Below are 13,518 nucleotides of genomic sequence, written 5' to 3' on the forward strand. Positions count from 1 at the left end.
AACGAACCTTTGAATTTTCAACACTGGTCTGGTTGCTCCAGACTGGCCCTTGCTCCCCTGAAAAGGAGCAGCCCATCAGACCTTGCTGGTCTGATCCAGAAGCCATCTTCGATTCCTGCGTGGGTTGCATTTGCCAAGGCCTGTTGCCTCCGAATCGAGATCCGACACTGCCGACAGCGAGAGCCTTCGTGGGACAGTCCGTGCCCAGCGCCTGGTCGTCGTCGACACCTCCTGGTCCACGTGGCAGCAGAGACGAGCTTCACGACATCACCTGATCGCAACCCGACATCGACTGGTTCCTTCCTGGTCACTGGCTAGTGACCCAGACTCTGTCCCCTCTGCTTTCAGGTACTCTACATCTTCGATCCACCCTTGGATCCAACCGGACTCTTCTCTCCTGGTCGCCTGCAGCATCTTTACTCCAAGGCTCTATAGATCTTCACGACGAAACCAGACACACTTTGACACCTATGCACCCGCTTCCTGTGGGTGAGGTAACGCGAGTACTGCGGTGCTCCTGTAGAGATTTACATCCCTAGTGTCCTAGTTTTAAGTGGTTAAGTTCTAGTCCAGTCGGAAAACTACCAAATCTGCAACTTTCTAACTTTACGCACCCATTGACTTCTATTGGTGCACGCGTGTGCATTTAGACACTGCACTCGCATCCTGTGGGCCTCCCACGTCCTAACTGCTGCTAGTCCAGTGTAGCCCCAGCGATTCCCAAGGCCCTAGGCCTTACCATTGTTCGTGACGTGGTACTTATACCACTATTTTAGAATATGGTTTTACGGGCAACCAGGGCCTATCCATATTTGTGCAACTTTTGTATGTTATATTAAGTTACTTGTTATACGCTTGTGCTCCTGTGCTCATAAAGAGTTAAGGGGATCTATTTAGAAATAAATACATATATATTTTGAATATATAACCTGTGTGGTGTCCTTTCGTTTGGTATTAAAAGGTTTGCATATGGTAAAACAGCTGACTTCACATGCCCTCTTGAGTTTAGCCTAAGACTGCTTTTGTCCATGCTACCACTAGGATAGCTAGTCTATAAGGTTGACTTTACAACCATCACCATAAGGGTTGTTTGGACTGGTGCAAGGTGCTCACTAGAATAGTGAACATCATATACCAGGCCAACTTCTCACACTGGGCACAGTGTTTTGGGCCTTTAGGCACTGCGCCTGGTTGAGAATCACTGGCTTTTCGTTTGCTCATGAACATGCCCTTTGAGGGCTCCCATCTCTTTGGATATAAGGCTGACCCTTTGCTAGAGTGCTTCAAGGACAGTAGAGCTACTCCATACATACTGGGCTCAGACTTTGACTATGCACAGCAGAAGCAGGGTGAAGAACGTGTCCTTAAGTCATCGTTTCATTGGATGAGATTGAGAGGCAGGTAATTCTTACATCGTCAAACCCTTTTTTCTCTGGGATCATCATGTGGCGTAGATACATTGATGATATCTTCATGTTATAGAGGTATGATACCAATGATCTACGCCACTTTCTGCACTGGATGAATAACAATTGCTCTGGCCTTTACTTTACACTCACATCTGACAAATCATCCATAGGTTTCCTGGATCTCACCATATTCCATCAGGAAGGGGAACTTCTGACTCTGTTATTTAGGAAACCCACTGAGCGAAACACACTCTGGAATACTCGAGTAACCACCCCAGGGCTTTACGTGATTCCCTTCCTTTTTCCCAGTTCCTCAGAATTCGGAGAAATTGTTCATGTAGGGAGGACTACTTCAGAGAAAGTGCCATTTTGGCCACCAAACTCAGAAACCGGGACTATCCTAGGAGAATTGTTAAGAATGCTCTTAAGCGAGCATGGTATCGTCCACGCGAGACCTTGCTAACTCCTACCCCCAAGAAAGATCAAGACAGGATAGCCTGTGACACTACATTTTCCCCAGTGTCAAACATACTTCGGAAAATGATATTGCACCATTGGCCAATCATTAATGCAGGAATTTTGGAAATTGAACGACCAATGTTTGCTTTCAAAAAGAGTAAAAACTGGAAGGATCATCTGGTCCGCGCAGCTCTCCCGAGTCCAACTCACCCTTCTACTCTCGAAACTGTATGGGGTCTGTCCCCCATTGTTGGGCATTTTAAATGTGGGGGTTGCAGCGTATGTGACTTAACTATTGAAGGCAAATCTATGGTATTTAACAATGTTACCTTTACCAGCAACACCCTGTCCAATTGTAATACAAGTAATGTTGTATATCTGATCCAGTGCCCGTGCAGTAAAGTCTATGTTGGACAAACATCACAGAAAGTTAAGACACGCATTTGCCAACATAGGAGCCGCATCAGGTGCCAAACTCCTAATGCACCGCTAGTGGAACACTTTGCCAATGGCAACCACAGCGAAGCCGACCTCCGTTGGACTGTACTGAAAGCCCTGAAATTGCCACCGAGGGGCGGTAGCATGTCGCACTTATTGAATAAGGAAGAACTGAAATGTATAATCATGTTGGACTCAATTCAAAATGGACTGAATCGCACAGGACTGCCCTACTCTGATTTCTTAAAAGGGGATATTATCGGACACTTCCATAGCATCTCGCAGGACTGAAGTATCATGCTACGAGTAGGAATGTGCAATGTTTTTTGCACTTTCCTTTATAATTACTGTCAATCATTTGAAGTGCTTAACTGTGTTTATTGTGTTTTCAATTGTAGGAATGCTGTTTTTTTTAAATTGTATATATTACCAGCTCACTTATAAGCGCAGAAAACGGGTGACACGGCGTTTTTCATTAGTACGACACTTTCTCACTATTATAATTGTTATTAACACCCTAGGGCTAGGTCCCTGATACGACCCCACTCCAAAATGGCCACTGCATGCATCCGTCTCAATTCAAGTCCCCCTTTTCGCTTTCTATTAGCTACCATTTGCTAGTATACATAGGGACTTCCGGCACCACAGATTGCTCGAACGGAATCCCGTGATACCTGGGCGACGGACCATCGTGTCCACCAACGCCTGGCAATTCGTCCGATTGTGGAGATTACCCTTGGCCACGCTATTCAACCATGTTAGGTAAGCGAACGCTACATTACGATACCGTTGATCGAGACCGGCTTCTTACCGGCGGCTCTGTTTCAAAGCAAGTACGGCAATTTTATGTTTGCTCCTTTTAAGAATCCCGTTATTACTATTCTTCCAGTTTATTGCTGCCTACCAGTGGCTTCCGTAATCCAGTGGAAACCAGATTTCTAAAAAGAAAAAAACTCCGCTTATCAAGAGGATTTCCTCCGGAGTCAGATCTTAACATTTCGACCTAGAAACCCTAAATTAAGGTATTTCCTTTCTCTTGCCGTGCACTTTTTTCAATCGTGGGACCAGCCTGTCACTCAACTATTATTCTCTTTAGGGGCTAACTCGAGTCGCTTCTAACAAGCAGCTTCCTGAAATATCCCGAAAAGGCCTGGTATACCCCTGGACCTTGCCAGGTCAGAATTTTAGCTTAAGCCTCAGCACTGCGCCTCTTTCGGTAATTCACCACCCTTATGTGCACTCACTTTTCAATGTTCCTATATGGGTAACTTTATTGTCCATCCATCTATTCTGATCCGAATCTATCACGCGCATGTTCACAACTCACTCTTGATTCAAACTCTTGCGTCGTGTTCAAGCACTACCCGCCATTGACGTGGCTAATGTAATGTAGCGAACCTCATCACTAGCCCGGGCACTTGGAATTCAATCACGGGCACTCAGCACAACGTTGTGTCTTTTGGCACTGGTACCTGAAACTGTATATGCTGATTGATAGTGTGTTAATTTGTACGCAGAACGTGAGTTAAGCATGTGGATCACTTAGGAATCGGGCTAGACACATGGAATACGTTTTAAATGACTCTTGTAATTTTGAGAATTCTTATCTCATATTTGTTTTCTTTTCTCTCGTCTTTACTTCCACAGGCGTGTTAACTTAATACAGGCAACTAATTACAAAGTCCCGATGATGATCCCGGTTCATTAGGAGCCAGGGGATCGACACGTCGTCGACAGTTATAACAGTTCTGCAATGCATCCATTGAGTTTGTCTATTGCATTTACTGTTTGTCTAATCTTGCTTTATTATTTAACTATTTGCACGGGACAGTTGGCTCCAATGTTTTTTGCCTGTTATTGTTTGTCTCTTTTATCTCTACTTTTCTTTACACTGTATGTTGTTTCACTCTAAGATAGGTACATGCTTGTACCCTATCAAATGTTTAAATTTGGCCCTTCTCAAGGTCATCTATTTTTGGATATATTGAATAAAAATCTACTGACCCGGCTGGGTACAGGAATTACAGATATAGTGCTGATCTAAGTCTATTACTTCATTTCCTTGTTTAATCAAGCTAGCCTTAGGACCTCTGTCATGGCATGTTCTAATCGCCCCTGCCCCCTGTTTTCCAGAAACCATTGAGGATAGCCTTCAGGCAGGCCATCTCATCTATCCCAAGAATAAGCTGCACTTCGCTTTTGTCCATGCCCGGTGTTGTCTTACTGTTCTCTTATTATGTAATTATGTGCTCCTTTATTTTTTTTTATCTGCTGATGTTACAAGGGTTCCGCAGAAGGATGGATGCCAGATATGTGGACAGCATTGCCCCAGCTTCTGTGGTTTGTTCCCGTTTGTCAAAAAGGTTTCGTTTTGGTCCTAATCCCACAAACCTGTTATGGACATTCAGGTCCCCAAATACCCTTATCTAATTTTCCATATTTTGTCCACTATCTGTGAATCCACCTGCTTTTTAAGAAGCTGGCACAGTAACCAATATTACTGTATGCAGATATACATACCCTGCAGCAAAAAGACCACATTCCTCCAGCATCTGAATGAATGAGTAAAATGATTTGCAGAGCATGCAAATACCCACCGGAAAGGTGTCCTGGCAGAAAGGAGAGAAGCAGCAAAAACGCTATGAATTAAATGGGTGGATTTTCAACTGTCTGTCAGAAGATAGGAAGGGAAGGGAATAGCTAAAAGGATGCCTGAGCTAAAATGTAGGGGCCTGGTAGGTATTTGGTTTTCAAATAGGAGGAGTTCTAGTTAGAGGAAGGGGAGTGTAAAGCCTTATGGGATAAGGCTTTGAAAATACAGTGCTAATGGATTAGCAGTTAGTGTAGTGTTATCAAAAGGTCGGCCATGTCAAAGGGTCTATTCAAGACCAGAATAAGGCGAACAACAGCATTTTAAATGTAAGGAAGTAGAGAAATAGGTCTGTAGTTAGTCAGCAAATTGGGATCAGCATTGGATTTTTACTATAAAGGTAGACCAAGAGCTTTTTTCCAAACGCTAGACACGTTACCTTTGGAAAGAGAGACATTGCATTGAGCTGCCAGGATTGGCATAGTGGGGCATAAGAGTATTTTGACTGTTTCATAGGACATGGGGCAAGGAGGAAACCATACAAGATAGTTACGTTTCAATAAAATCTGGGTTTTCATCATTAAAGTTAAAAAAAAATCGCAAGTGTGCTCCTGAGTACCGTGTAGAGGAAAGTAATATGGGAAAGAGTAGAAGAAACACGTTTGAGAGTTTCTTATTCTTGAGTGTATCCCTGCGTGTTTCTTTCCACATCTTCTTTGAGGATTATCCCGCCCCTTATACATTGTAGTGAAGCCAGCCAATAAATCACTCTAATCTGTTCCAGATCCATGTATGCCTAAAAAACAATTAAAAAAAATACACCTTGTGAATCAGATTTGTATATTTTCCCCTTGTTGCTTAATATTATAAATGTATGCATGAGTCACAGGTTCAAGTGTAGAAGAGTGACCGTCCACAGTAGCTCACCATGGATGCCCTCTGTGCTATCCTGAACATAGTATCCTGGCTCACAACTCACCTTACCTGTGCTTTGGATCAGGGGAATGGCGGGGTTACACCCCCGGTGCTATGTCACAATGCTGGTGTCTGCATGGCAAACTTCCCACATGCCATGGTTTCCATAAATGGGATAGTAATGCATACTTGTTTAGGAGTTCACTGCCCTTTGCCGGTGAATAAAGGGGCTACTTCCGAATCATTTAGTACAGACTAAACACCTTTATTGTATATGGGATAGAATTAATCTAATTTTAAAACTCAGAAACATTTATCAAATTGTATTGATATGCAAACAAAATGCGGGGATAAATGAAAAGGTGCTCCAACTTTGTGGAAACGGTGCAGTGCACTTAAGTTGTGTAAAGGTTAACATTGAAATCTAATACAAGTCATTTAGAACTTTATAGACTTTCCTTATTAATATCAAAATATGTCTAGCAAAAATGATTACATTACATCCGGACTAGAGGTGCATGTGGTTATCACATTATTTGCAACAGTGATAGGAAAATGCCTGGACTCAAGCTATTAAAACTTCAAGTCAAGTACAAGTAAATTACCAGGTTCAGCGTTCACGAGTCTGTAAAAATGAGAGTCGACCAATTGATATGCTTTTTACAGTCTCCGGTTGCTTGGTTTGAACACCTACTCTTATTTCTGGTAGCAGAATGTCTTCTGTAAGAACGTGTTAATTTGACGTTCCTGTCAAAGTGACAGGATAAGTATGCCTGTTAAAGAAATGTGAATACAGACTTCTTTCTAAATCCTTTGGAATATAAAATGTGTATATACAAATATAATTAAAAGTTTGACAAATTCGAATGGCCTAATTCTAGTTGGAAATCCGTTTTTCAACTCTTTAACTTTAAAAAAAATTGTCATGTAAGCATTTAAAGCCACAGAAATTTCAGGATCCATATTTGTCAGTTCTATTCTCACAAAGGTGCTGTTTTGTTGATGGATGTGGTTTTTAGAAAGACATGATGCAATTTTATTGAAACAATGTAGTTTGCAGTTGCCTTGGTAAATTTCTCTGATTGCTATTTGTAATGTACTTAGAATACTTGGCTGTCAGCGCGGAAACGTTTGTTTCACGAGTTTTCTGAAAGCACCACATTGCCTAATGTGTTTCTCTTTGGATTCTAGCTGGGAAGAAAGACGAACTGCTTCTGGAAGAATTCAATATTTAAATCACATTACAAGAACGACTCAGTGGGAGCGACCGACCCGGTAAGGAAACCTAAAGCAGAACTGAGTACAGCGTGTTAACCTCTATTTTAATGCATGTACACCACTATGCCATTGTATCTGTTCTTTGTACAGTTTTATATTGCAGCAATTTTACTGAGACGATGATCATCATCTGTCACTGAGGTCCAAGTGACATATTTAAGAGGCCTTTCTAGAAAGGAGATGTTGGGAACAAGAAATGTTAATTGTACCATGCACCTTGACTCATGGTATAAAATAAAATGAATGCACCATTTTTAATAGGGAAGAATTCTGTTGAACTGTCTCATTGCAGGACCTCAGAACACCTCAAATAGAAACTCTGTTAAAATAAATGTAAATATACTAACAATATTAGTAATGCTTATTTGGCTTTATTTTAACTTTTTTTATCTCCATAAAAAAAGTTTAATACATCATTTAAATTTTAAAAAGTTACATTAGCAGAAAACATAAAGTCAAACTGACTGCTGAAATCAAGGGAACAATTGTACAGCAGTCCGCATCCCACAAACCCCATCAGTACAAAGCATTGTCAATGGGCCTTTAGTTTTTTTTCCTAGTTGTCAGGAGGAAGGGTCCTCATTATTTTCTCTGCATCCAAGCCCCTTGCTTTATCAGGAGATGAATGAATTAAGAGTGTAATGAAGCTGCAGTTGGAATGGAAGTCCTGTGTGTGGCTTTGAGAGGCAGTGCCACCATGCCTTTTTCCTTTTTACCTGCTTTGTTTCACCTGTCGTGGACTTGGTAATCTGGAAGCCCACTGCAAGCGGTCCACCTTTTGACACAAGTTGCTTGATAAATTCAGTGAGATTAAAGTGTACTCCAATCACTGGGAGGGAGGCTATTTCTCCCTTATATCTGCCTATAAAGTGATAGGCAGTCCATTATGGAAGCCCTAGTAATCCTGACGTGGCTGCCCCTACTACATCTAAAAAATCCCTGTTGCTACATTGCCCCTCTAACATCACTATCCAGCTGCTCCAGAGGCTACACCATAGGTCGTTGGGTTGGTGGATGTTCCCTCTCTGAGGAAGGCACAGAGGAACATTTTGACCAACTCAAATACACAACAGTTCATTAGCTGGTAACAAGGACAAATGCTTCTACCCCCCACACATGTGCTGGCCGAGAAAATCATAATGGTCCGTAGGGTGGGCTCGATAGGCCAAACTCCGACAACAGGAGATTGCATAAGAGTGAATTTGAATAATTCCGTGCAGGCGGGTTCAACTTTTTGCGCTCTAGGACCAAAGGGCGCTTTAGTGGATCGTATAAAAGCTCTCCCATTGGGCTTTTTCTACCCTCCCGATAATCCCGACGGTGGGGACACAAGACAATGGAATCTGTCACAGGGAAAGCTGCGTTGTGGCCCATCAAACTCTCATGCCCCATTTAACACAACTCCCCTACCTTTGAGTAATTGTTTTCTTCCATTGAGCGAGCTCGACGATCCAGATTGACTGGACCCTTTTTCCATCACAGATTCCCAGATTTATGACATCCCAATGAAGGATCCTGTAATTATGACTCAAGACTCTGTTGAGGTCCTTTGTTGGAATATTGCTGGGGTCTAGAGCAAACTGTCAGGCGACGATTGATTGGGTATCCTGAAGAACTTTCTTTTATTTGTTTACAGTAAACCTGGGACACTAAGGGTTGCATGTATCTTAAAGGTTTTTCCTCCACATCAGTTTTAGCTACCCGCTCACCCAGTGGGCAGTGTATTGGTGGCCTCACGACCTTAATCAAAGTAGATTATAACTGTAAAGTTGAGGCAATAAATTCCAAATACAAAACAATCTTGGGCACCCTTTTAATATTCTCTAGCAAACGTAGACTGCTCCTCACTCATTTTGTTTTATAACGCAGTCTCATTGAAAGAGGAAACTGAGGGTAATGCCAGTCTTAAAAGTTTTATGGATGATTTCTTTCTGTCAAAACCCCCTTTTACTTTAATTATGTTGGTGGGAGATTTTAACTTGCACCTGTGTCCCTCCTGTTTTAATGATAAGTAGGCTTTCCTGTTTTCAGTTTCTGTTTTTGGTAAATTCTGCTGTTTTTTTTTTCAGTGTTTTCGAGTGATTTCAATACCTTAAAAAATAGTGGCTATCGGTAGTTACACATTTTCGCGCCACTAAAAACAAAGTGTTTTTCCGGTGTTTATGGAAAGTTTTGCTTTTATTATTTCTTGCTTTCTACACTGATTGTGCATGGTATAGACAGTGTACATACAGTGAATTTGAGGCCCAAATACATTTTTACAAATCAAACCTCTTGCAGTACACCATACTGTACTTCTTCGGTGAGTCTTTGGTATGAGCTGTTTAAGATCTTTAAAGAAATTTCCTCCTTGACATCCGCTGCAGCGCCCATTGTGGGCTCTGAGGAGTCCTGTAATCGAGTCGCTGAAAATTTTGCAGACAAGGTGAAGAGGATTTACTCTTCTTTTCCTGATGCGGCTCATAAGGGTAAAAGAGCTGAAAAGGAATCTGTGGATGTGTCTGAAAGGCAGTGTCTTTATGAATTCACTGTGCCCCCTCGGGACACTTTTAAAAAGACCGCCATTAGCATCAAATCGGGCTCACCCAGGGACCCGGCTACTTCCACGGTGCTTAGAGGGAGTATTGACGTACTTGAGCCTTTTATGAGACACCTTTTAGGACTGTCTTTTATCTCAGGAGTGGTTCAGGAAATGTGGAAGGAGGCAGTGGTACTTCCTTTACAGAAGAAGCCCCATATTAGCGCTGACCAAGTTGACAACTTGCGCCCCATTTCCCTGCTCCCGTTTTTTGCAAAGGTTGTGGAAAAGATTGTGAATACACAGCTCACTGCACATATCTGTTCCAACAACCTACTTCACCCTTCCCAGTCTGATTTCTGGGCTTTTCACTCCACGGAATCTGCCCTGCTGTACTCTACCGAGACCATCCAGAAGTATGTGGACGAAGGACAAACAGCGGCCTTAATTCTTTTAGATTTAAGTGCCGCGTTCGACACTGTTGCCCATCATACTTTGCTTCATGATCTAGAAGTGGGGGTGTAGCTGGCGGAGCATTAAAGTGGATGTAGTCCTTTTTATCTGAGCGTAGTTTTTCAGTCCGGCAAGGCAGCTATTACTCTAGAAACATCAAGCTGACCCAGGGCTCTATATTGAGCCCAACACTATTCAAACTCTGTCGCCCCCCTGGCTAAAATCTCGGATACATTTGGGATTAATGCCCTGTCCTATGCTGATGATACCCAGCAGGTGGTCTCTCTAACTCAAGCCCAGGTCGGAGCTGCCTCCAACCTTGTATCCTTCCTTCAAGAACTGGCTGAATGGATGGCAAATAACTGCCTACGGTTGAATGGCAACAAGACCAAGGTGTTGGTGATAGGGAAGGCTCCATCAGAATGGACCTCGGCATGGTGGCCCCAGTCATTGGGTCCGACTCCCACACCTTGTGAACAAGCTAAAAACCTTGGGATTTGGGTGGACAACAAGCTGTCTTTTGACTACCATACTAGGCGAGTGGCAGGTGCCTGTTTTGGCATTTTAAGGAGCCTGCGGAAAACTCTTGATACCCTCCCTACTGTATCTAGAAAAATTCATGTTCATGCATTGGTAACCTCTCGCCTAGATTATGGCAATCTTCTGTATCTGGGTGCAACTCCCAGATGCTTGCAGCGTTTGCAGTGCATCCAGAATGCAGCAGCGAGATTAGTTCTCATGCTACCGAAGCGGGCCTCAGCTACTGGTGCGCTGGCCTCGTTACATTGGCTTCCTATTACGGAGACAGTAAAATGTAAGGCTCTGTGTGTGAGCCATCGGATTCTACAAAGAAAGAGACCCACATTCTTGCACGATTTTCTAACTCCTTACGCACTGACTAGACTGTTAAGATCCAGCGCGATATGTAAGGTGTTTGTTCCCAGAATCAAGAGAGCCAGGATGGGTGGGCGCTCGTTCTACTACCTTGCTGCCCGACTATGGAACTCGCTCCCTCAGGCGCTCCAGCTGGGGTGCTCTGAGTCGGTCTTCCAGAAAGGTCTTAGGACGCATTTATTTCCTGCTTTTTAAATTGTTTTTTGGTTGAGCTGTTGCTTTGTTCTGTGATCGCAGCGTGGGGGACACACTGGCCTCAGTGTAACCAGGCGCTTTACAAATGTAACTATTATTATTAATATGTGCGCTCGTTCTTTCCTTCCTGAAAAGGCCCTCTCAACATTGAGACTTGAGACAGGCAACGCCAAATCAGCCAGTACACAATTTGCTATCTCTGGCCACTGACATAGCTTCCATGCCAATACTGGTGCACTTGAACATTGCGATTCTCTGGGCAGGTTCTGCAACATTTGCGTTGAACTAGGTGCTTATGCCCTCAGAGTTATTGAATCGGTCAGAAATGAAGCAGCACTTTTGAAACTATGGAGAAAATTCCCCTTTATGGAAGGGATCTAGATCTTGTAAGAGTGCCACAGTGAGGTTTCATTGACTCCAAATGCCTTGGTTGGTGAAGGGACAATTCTATGCATCATTGCAAGCCATTTTTCATGAATTGTAAAATAAAAGTTCCTGAATTGCTCTTCAACATTGCTTTGCTTACCAAGTGGCAAGCCCTCTAACATGGAACATGTTGCAGTTCTTAAGTCACCAAACGTGTTGCCTAGCCTACTCTCAAGGAGATCTTTCACATATACGCAAATTATGCTGAACACTTGGCAGACAAGGGCGTTTTCAGCCTCTAGTTTTTTTTATTATGAACACTACAACAGTTATGTTTTCCTGTAGAAATCTAAGAATGCAGTGCAGTGTACTTTTTTTCACATCACTATCAATATAAGACCAAAGATCCTCACATTTCTTGCCTTTGGCATCACCACTCAAAAAAAATTCTGTAAACGGTTGCCACATGGATAATATAGCATTCCCGCCCCTTGGACTAATGGCTCTTTCTTTGATGCCACACAAAGCACAAAATGAGAAATATTTGCGTTTTAGTTCCTGTGCAAAACAAAACAGTGCACCAGAATGAACGAAAAAGTTAATAGAATTCTTCATTCACTCTGAAGATAGTAAAGATGCTTTCAGCATACCTTCTAACAAGTGGCAAGTATCTCTTACGGGGAAGCACTTCAGCTCATGTATCGATTTTGTCAGCTCATCACACGACCTTTTCATATACGTAGCTGAATCACTGCAAATACAAACAATATCACTCCGATATTTGTTGAAATTGGAAATAATCTTATAGCAGCAGCATTCCAAGTGACACTGTGTTCCATGTTTTCCAAAAGTCTGGTGTCATGTTTTCACCACTATCCCATATGGTTGGTGATAGCACTCTTTTCACATATACTTGTCACTAAACCTTGCATGTAATGTTGAAAGCCTGAGGTGTTGGCAATTCACCTACTATCAATACTTTCTCATTAGAAACTGGCGGCTGATGTATCAAGGGTTTTTACCCATTTTCTGTGGGTAAATGTGATGACACATATTAGGAAAAACTCTTCTGAAACCAGCCATTTTACCTATCATTGAAAGACTCAAAAGCAGCCAAAGTATCAAATATGATTTTGATATGTCCTGATTCTCTACAGTTTATAAAATAATTGAACAAGATGTAAAACATGCTTCTTAACCCGGCATCTTTAGACCAAAGACCACAAAACCGAAAAAAGAAAAAGGAAGAACAAACAATATTTTAGTGACATCCCTAAACAAAACTCAAGCTGAATAAGGTTAGCCCAGTCTTTCTTGCTGCTAGTTTGTATAACCAAGTTATATTGTATTGGCACCTTCAGGAAGAAAAAAACTGACTCTTTCACTCTTCTTTCCTTTTCCTTTCTTTGAATGGCATTTATTTTGTGGCTGGGCAGGTGTTTTTTTCAGTGTTTATATGTTTACACAGCTGAGGGCTATTTCACTTTTGGTGGGGTTTTATCAGTTTTTATAGGTTTAAACATAAACCGACAGCCAAATAATAAGGAATCGGATTATGAGGGGCCATTTGAAATTCAGGCACACTTTAAACACACACGCCAAGGGGATGCTGCAAACAGCCTTATCTCGGAGTTTAATTTGGGGAACATGTTGGCGAGCAATCAGGATCTCCTGGAGATTATATTTTTGTTTCTGGCTGCCTCCTATATATACCTTTAGACTTTGAGGTTTTAAAACACTACCTGAGCGATCACAGCCCGTTAACTGCATCATTTTATTGGGATAATAAAGTGCTGAGTTTAACACCCCCTCACAAGGAGCCCACCACATTAACTGATCAAGTTCTAAGGGTAAAGTAGGCCAATATTATTCCATCTGCATTTGCCCAAACTCTGATTCTCATGTCATGCTGATTTTCAAACCTATTTCGCAGAAGTAGAGTCGCCACAGAGAATCTTTGCATCATTTACTAATATCTGCAGGTTTATGAAGTCTGCACTCCT

General features: G+C 42.3%; 1 protein-coding gene across 2 annotated transcripts in view; it reads left to right on the plus strand.

The window, feature by feature from the left end:
• Window positions 1–13,518, plus strand: part of SMURF2 (SMAD specific E3 ubiquitin protein ligase 2) — a 1,185,768-nt gene that overhangs the window by 660,713 nt on the left and 511,537 nt on the right. For both annotated transcript variants that reach the window (XM_078654335.1, XM_078654336.1), the window contains one exon: window positions 7,003–7,086. In XM_078654335.1, coding sequence (XP_078510461.1) covers window positions 7,003–7,086 — 84 coding nt within the window. The remainder of the gene's footprint in view (window positions 1–7,002; window positions 7,087–13,518) is intronic.

Source organism: Lissotriton helveticus, chromosome 7 (genome assembly GCF_964261635.1).
Source record: "Lissotriton helveticus chromosome 7, aLisHel1.1, whole genome shotgun sequence".
Lineage (NCBI taxonomy): Eukaryota > Metazoa > Chordata > Amphibia > Caudata > Salamandridae > Lissotriton > Lissotriton helveticus.